This window comes from Toxorhynchites rutilus, chromosome 1 (assembly GCF_029784135.1).
Source record: "Toxorhynchites rutilus septentrionalis strain SRP chromosome 1, ASM2978413v1, whole genome shotgun sequence".
NCBI lineage: Eukaryota > Metazoa > Arthropoda > Insecta > Diptera > Culicidae > Toxorhynchites > Toxorhynchites rutilus.
In genome coordinates, this window is record NC_073744.1 from 11,367,295 (window position 1) to 11,374,495 (window position 7,201).

At 45.5% G+C, this 7,201-nt stretch overlaps 2 protein-coding genes across 2 annotated transcripts; one reads left to right on the top strand and one right to left on the bottom strand.

Moving 5' to 3' along the window:
• Positions 1–615: 615 nt before the first annotated feature.
• On the top strand, positions 616–5,905 carry LOC129768711 (serine protease easter-like). The gene is made up of 4 exons (XM_055770519.1): positions 616–2,120; positions 2,188–2,611; positions 2,677–2,873; positions 5,424–5,905. Exons 1-4 carry the CDS (start codon positions 1,232–1,234, stop codon positions 5,870–5,872), a joined length of 1,959 nt encoding a protein of 652 aa, XP_055626494.1. The 5' UTR covers positions 616–1,231; the 3' UTR covers positions 5,873–5,905.
• LOC129762962 (phenoloxidase-activating factor 3-like) lies at positions 5,897–7,201 on the bottom strand. Its single transcript, XM_055761602.1, has 2 exons — positions 6,649–7,201; positions 5,897–6,578 (listed from the first exon to the last, which is right to left on the bottom strand). The coding sequence occupies exons 1-2, from the start codon at positions 6,948–6,950 to the stop codon at positions 5,939–5,941; spliced, it is 942 nt and encodes a 313-aa protein (XP_055617577.1). The 5' UTR covers positions 6,951–7,201; the 3' UTR covers positions 5,897–5,938.

The following is a 7,201-nucleotide window of genomic DNA, read 5'->3' on the forward strand; positions in this document are numbered from 1 at the left end:
AAGCTTGCAAGCTTGATACCCATATTGATGAGGTTTTGAAAAAAATATATATGGTGCCATCTTGTAGTGGCCACCATCTTGGAATTGCATTTTTCATAAATAACTGTATTCTATTAGTCAAGCCCTTTCATTTGATACCCATATTAATGGGTCCTATTTCCAGTTATACGTAGTCCTACGTTAAAAAAAATTACGATCTTTATGATCGTTGGGTCAGGACCGGGAAAATGACGAAATTAAAAATGACAGAATAATAAAGATCTCGAGAGATGGGTCTATAATATTCTTCATAAAAATTGAGTTTTTACAAGCTCCATTTAAATTTTTATCTCTGCTCCAGAAGTGTAATTCCTTTAAAAACGAGCCAGGTTTTAGTGAAAGCCTTCATTTTCAAATCGGACAAATCACGGTCTGTCTGGTTGGAACATTTTTACAAGTTTTAGTTCTCATTATCTGACCCGGCGAGCTTCTTCGTCCCGCCCAAAATAGATTATGATATGAATTTTGATACGATTTCTTACTAAGTTTCATTGATCGATATTTCAGTTGGTTCTTTAAAACTTCCTTTTACTATGAATTTCCCAGTGCTTCTACCAAAACTCGTCATCATAATATAAATTTAATTTCAGGCACATTTTGCGCTCAAGATTCTCGATTCACTTGCAAATTACATGTTTCGCAGTTACATGGAATACATGTTCGATACAGAAAAGCAAATTTTCAGTGATAATTTTAATGTTTAAAGCACGTTGGAGTCATTTTCGCTCCACGCCAATGAAACACAAAGCTTCACCATCGTAAATCCCCTCGATATCACTATTCGCGAGAATCATAACGGGCAAAAAAAAACAAAAATACAGCGATAACAAATGATCATCATGACAGAACCGGTAGCGATCGAAGTAACCCATGACTCAGGGCCGCATAGGTTCACACGAAAGCGCGTGTCTTCAGGCGACACATTGCCAATGACGCCGCCGATCGCAGAACAAAACAAAACAAAACAAAAGAAGAATCGTCATCGTCATTCGAGTGATCCTCGCGGCTAGTCGCGAATTGTCGACAGAAGCAGGGCGATGTCTTCCGACTACTTCTAGTTGAACCGGTTTCCGCCATATGCGAATCACTGCGGGCGCCATTAAGTGCTGCTCATCTTCCGCGGAACCTAAAAAGTCAGTCGAAGTCGCGAACTTGGTCCGTTCAGGTGTGGTCTTTTTGTTTCGGGGTGCAAATGATGGGGGACAAGCGGATCTTCGTGGTGCTGTTGGTGCTGTTTGGGGCAGCTTTTGCAACGGAGGAGAAATTCCTGTGCGGTATCCCGCGGGTGAAATCCCAGTTTTTGATTGTACGAGGGGAGGACACACGGCACGGCCATTGGCCGTGGCATGTGGCCATGTGGATTAGGCAGAAGGATGGCACCGATAAGTACTCCTGCGGGGGCACTCTGATTAGTCAGAAGTTTGTGCTGACGGCGGCTCACTGCTTGCTGAGCGAGGATCGACATCAGCTATTCCGCAGTGCGAGGGACATAACGGTGTGGGCGGGGGTGTTCGACTTGCAGAATCCGGAACAGGACACGCAACAGGTGCGCGCGGTTGCGAAGATTCACACCAGCTCGTACTCGAAAGATAGTCTGTTGAACGACATTGCGCTGTTGGAGCTGACGGAACCCGTGCAGTATACAGGCCACGTGCTGCCGGCCTGTTTGAACGCGAAGGCTACTCTGAGGAACGACATCGGAACGGTCGTTGGTTGGGGAGTGTCCGACGATGATAAACCGTCGCCTACTTTGAAGAAGCTCGCACTGCCCGTCGTTGCCGAGTCGGAGTGTGTGAAGAGTGACCCGACCATTTTCGAGGGAACGCTCCACAAGGAACTGTTTTGCGCTGGCTTGGCGAATGGGTCCGCCCCATGCAATGGGGACAGTGGGGGAGGTTTGATGGTTCAGAGGGGGGATGCGTGGTACGTCGCGGGTATTGTGTCTTTCACGAAAATTCGTCGCAGTGGGTCCAGCTATTGCCTCGCCGATTCGTACACTGCCTTCACCAACGTCAACGCCTACTGGGATTGGATTGAGAAAACCACGAATATCGATTTCCGCGGCAGGTACAACGAAGAAAGTGAGTTATTGGCGATTGATCGATTTCGAAGTTAGCATTGATGTTTTTTTTTGTTTGTTTTCAACAGAGAATATTCCTTGCAGCACACCGCAAGGGACGCCGGGAACCTGTGTACCAATCCAGCAGTGCAGGGATATTTTCAATGCGATCCGTGCACCTCTCATCTCACAGCAAGACGCTACCTTCATTAACCGTTCGATTTGCAGCATCGGTGGCGTTCCGCGGGCGGTTTGCTGCAAGCCGGAGCAGATCGAACCGATGCCTTTGCATCGGAACGCTTTGCTGCTGCCCAGTGAATGTGGTCGACCGAAAATTCGCGGCGGTCCAGCGGCCGGCCAGAGCACTTCGGTTTTTGAGTTTCCCTGGATGGCTATGGTGCGCTTCCAAATGCGCAAAAATGGCGTGATCCCGTTCTGTCTGGGAACACTGCTGAACACCCGCTATGTGCTTTCGGTTACCGGATGTATGTCCAAACTCAAATCGGTTCAAGTGTAAGTTGCGATTGGGTTTCGGTGTGATTCAGGCAGATGCTCAAATGATCGTTGCATTTTTCTAGTGATCATGTGCGCTTGGGAGAGCACACGGAAGGTAAGGAATATGATTGCAGCTTTGATGAGAGGGGCCGCAGGATATGCGCTGACCGCGTGTTGGATGTAAAGGTTGAACAAATCATTCGACATCCCCAGTTTGATGTGCCGATGTACACGAATGACCTCGCCATCGTGCGCATGGCGGCCGATGTTCCCTATTCAGGTAGGTTGTGAGATAAATCGACAGTTTTGACGTAGGACTACGTCTTTCATTTCTATACTGGGGTGTATGTTCAATGTTTCGAAAACGAGAGCGTTAAGCGGGAGCGTTAAGACTTTGAGCGTTGATATCTACTAAACAACTGAATGAAATGGTATGATAATCACTTCATTCGAAAGATAAAAGGTCTACGCGTTATATGCTTGGTAATTACTGGTTCGAAAACACTGAAATTACACAAATCTGTATATAAGCTGGCACCCGCTCGGAAATCCACTCAGTTATAATTGTACACCGGTAGGAGCATGTTATCGCTGCTACAAGTGAGCGCTGATGAATGGTGTCGCCATCAAGAGACTGTTCGTGCAAACGAAGGGCACTGGTGCGTTGCGTTCGTTCAAGCATTAACCGCTACCTCCCCGCTGCTAGCAGGAAGAAGAAAACTACAACCGAAAGCAAAAGTCAACTAAATTCCCGGAAATCGCTGCACAGAAGCCGTGACTGCGAAAAAAGCTAAACATCATCACGCACAACACAAGAGATTTTATTTTGTTTTCAGTAAATCAAATTCATCAAATATCAAATAGTTCTTCACAGAATTAGAAGTTTCTTTAAAGCGAAAGAGTTTATCAAATACTACGATCAGATTTTAACGTGGGACTTCGTCTAACCTTTCAATACAGGAGCCTTCTTCATAGTTTCAGTTTTATATCTCTTCAATTAATGGATGGATTTTGATTTCGAATACAATAATTGAGGGAAAAGATCCGCGACATATATAGTGGAAATAGTAAAACAACTAAACAATGTAACGATGAAAGAGGTCGACTTTAGTCGTCAATCAGAGAGTAAGCTTACATGGTATGGCTTCTGAGAATATAGTTGCTATGCTCATTTTCGCGCTGCCCAGAGTATCATGTTGTATCGAAGCGCGATGCATATACAAGAGAAGGGCGGAAGATACAACATTCACATTCGTTGCGTGGACACCGTCTGGACAACATCGTTGCTGGACGAACTGAACGGCGAGGGATCGAGTGCCTTTCTCAAGGCAAGAGGGTGGAGGTGTAGTGCCGGAGTAGAGACAAGTTTTTCAAGGGTTTTTCCCAAGGCTAGAGACGAATGAACTGAAAAAGTTTAAAGTCTCTATAATACAAAACCTTCCTTCCTTCCTTACAACATTCAGTCAAACCCCGACCAGCATGATGAGTGTTGAGTGGTGCAAAAATGGGCATAGCAACAACATTCCCAAATGAACTCTCAAGGTCAACACATCAATCTGGTCGGGGTGTGATTGAATGTGGTATCTTCCGCCTTTCTCTTATACACTCGACAAAAAATTAGAGGAATATAGTGCGAGGTTGGAAATTTTAAGTGTTTTTTGGCATGCTGTAACTTCGTGAAAAATCAACGCATATCGATGGGATGCGCATCATTTTGAAGCTACAACTTTCAGGTATTAGGACATTTTACGTGCACATTTTTATCATAGCGTGTGTAGGTGCAGTGGGCAACAATATACTGCGATATTTGCAGAATTACAGTGGATTTTGTGAAGCACTATAAAAATCCTGTTTTTGTCACATTTTTTAAATCGATGCAAAAAAAATTAATGATTTTTTTCGTCAAAGTAACAATTTATCCTTGTGTGGAATTTATTGGGGTTTCAAAACTGCCTTTCGATTTGCGGTGCGATGATTGTTTTTTGAATTATTCATCATCAAAGACGAAAGGGTAATTTTTCATTCAAACTGAAATATCTCTGTGTGGGAAGGTCCTACAGCAACGTTCTTAGAACCAAATAAAAGCTACGCTACCCGCGTGCGATCCTAAATAAACATTTTTGGTTCTATACCCTATTCATTCTCGCCCTTCGCGCTCATTTCATGCGCATTAAAGGGCGAGATCTAAACATGCAATGTTATCACCTCTCGGATGGTCCATACAGCGCTCTCGCCTTGGGTCCCATTAAAACATGTTTTCTAAGAAAAAGGTTCAAGTGGGAAACATCTAGCTAATTGCCGGCAATAAATATTTACTTCTATTCCTTCGTCTAATACGCTATCTCTGGTGCGCTTATCTTGGGTGCTATATAGAACAATTGAATAAAAGGAAGCGAAACATGTGGTTTCCTCCTGCTGGCACTATTTTGTTTTTCAAATGCACGTTGCGCTACAAATTTGATATTTGATTATTTAACCCTGCTATCTAAGCTTGGTCCGTAACATATAGGTTTTTGTGATTTCAATAATTAGTTGTTGTCTTGAATTATAGAGACTTAAAAATTCATCAGCTTGGCATATAACTCGTAGACATTTTATCTTTCGAATGAAGCGATAACCATCTCACTTCGTTCAGTCGACAAAGAGATATTGAGGCTTTGGATTCCCCAATCATTCATTCATCCATTCATTGATAATTAACTCAGATGAAACTTCAGACAAATGATCATTAAACCAACGAAAGTCCTACGTCAACCTTGCGCATATACCACAGATATAACCCACTTCCTGTTTTTCGAAAATGATTAACGATCGATTGCTCGGTTTTCAGATCATATTCGGCCCATTTGTCTGCCTCTGTACTCCCCTTATAGGAACAGTGTTCCCAAAGATCTCGTCATCACAGCCTGGGAGATGGATCTGATGAAGCAGAACATCTACGAAGGCGAACTGCGACGGTATCCCCAGGTTACCGTGGATATCGACACATGCCAGCGGGCTCTGGAATCGGTTGGGTTCACTCCTGCCCTCAACGAGGATCGACTGTGCACGCTACAGCTTGGTCCGGAGTACAGCTGCCACCGGATAGCGGGCGCCCCGATAGGAGCATATGTCGACATGGACGGCGAACGATTCGTTCAGTTCGGACTGTGGAAATTTGCCCCTCTCAATTGTACCGTTCGGCAGACGGTTCCCGGTCTGGCAATGAATTTAGGGCGCTATTTGGACTGGATCCTCGACAGCATTAAACCATCGGATTTAAGCTTAATTAGGGGGTGATAAGAGAAATATAAAAGTCGCAAATAGATGAAATATTGTTCGTTTTCTTTATTATATGTATCCCATTTAGGCTTCCAGATGTTCTGTGATCCATTCCATGTACTCGGTGATACGCATGGAGATCATTGGGACCGACTGACGCAGGGTGCAGTTCAGTGGCGCGAACTTGGCCATAGCAAACTCGACGAAGCGTTTGGTTCCACCGATGTCCATTTCGGTTCCGATCGGTGATCCCGGGACACGACTGCACACATAGTTTGGTCCCAACTGTTGGGCACAGAATCGCTGCTCGTTGAAATCCGGTGTGAATCCAACGCGTTCGTAGGTCCGCTGGCAGCTGTCCATGTCAATGTTTTCCACAAAATACTTCTGCAGATCTCCCACGTAATGGTTCGGGGCGTCCGCTTCGAGTTCCCACGCGGTCATCACCAGGTAGCGTGGAATGCTGGCTCTCAGCTCCGGAGTAGTCGGTAGACAAATCGGACGGATGTAATCGTTGTAATCCACTTCGCGGGCCATTCGCAGCAGGGCAAGATCGTTGGTATACATCGGTTCGTCAAACTCGGGATGGATAACGTACGATTCGATACCCACATCTACCACTGGCCCGGTGCATTCCTTGTAGGCGTAACCCGTCTTTGCTTCGGTGAAACGATTGCAATCCCTTTCGGAACTCTCCGATTGCTCCCCCAGACGGATGTAATCCCTGAACACACAGCATAGTAATTGAAAACAATTAATTTCTGTTCTTCATAAGCACACGTCGCGCAACTTACGGATCACCCTTGGTCTTCTTCATGCAGCCAGCAACCGACAGCACATAGCGCCGGTTGATGAGTGTGCCCAAACAGGTCGCGGGCCGTCGCGTCTTGTTGAAACGCACCAAAGCCATCCACGGATACTCGAATGCCAGACTGTTGGTGCTGGCGGTGCCGGGGCCAAGCTTCGAGACGCCACATTCCTGCGGAAGCAGCGCCAACTTGGATGGATTCAGCGCTTTGTGACTTGTGTTGGCGCCTACTTGGTTCGCCGCAAGAACCAAGACGATTATAAAACTCGTGATCACGAGCAACTTCATGGTTTCTGTTTTTTTTTTGCACTTCCTTTTTTTCGGGAAAACGATAAAACACTGGAAAGTCCAACTGATGTGAACCGGCTTGGACGATGCCTCTGCTGGCAATGAGCCTTGTTCGATTGTGATCCGATCCTAAGTAAACGATGAGCCGAAGCTAAAGCTCGTATTGGGTGGGATTTTTTCTCGGAAACCGGTTTAGCAAGGCTCGAGTGGCTTCAGAAAACTAGACACGGCCCATCACAGCCAACAGCTAG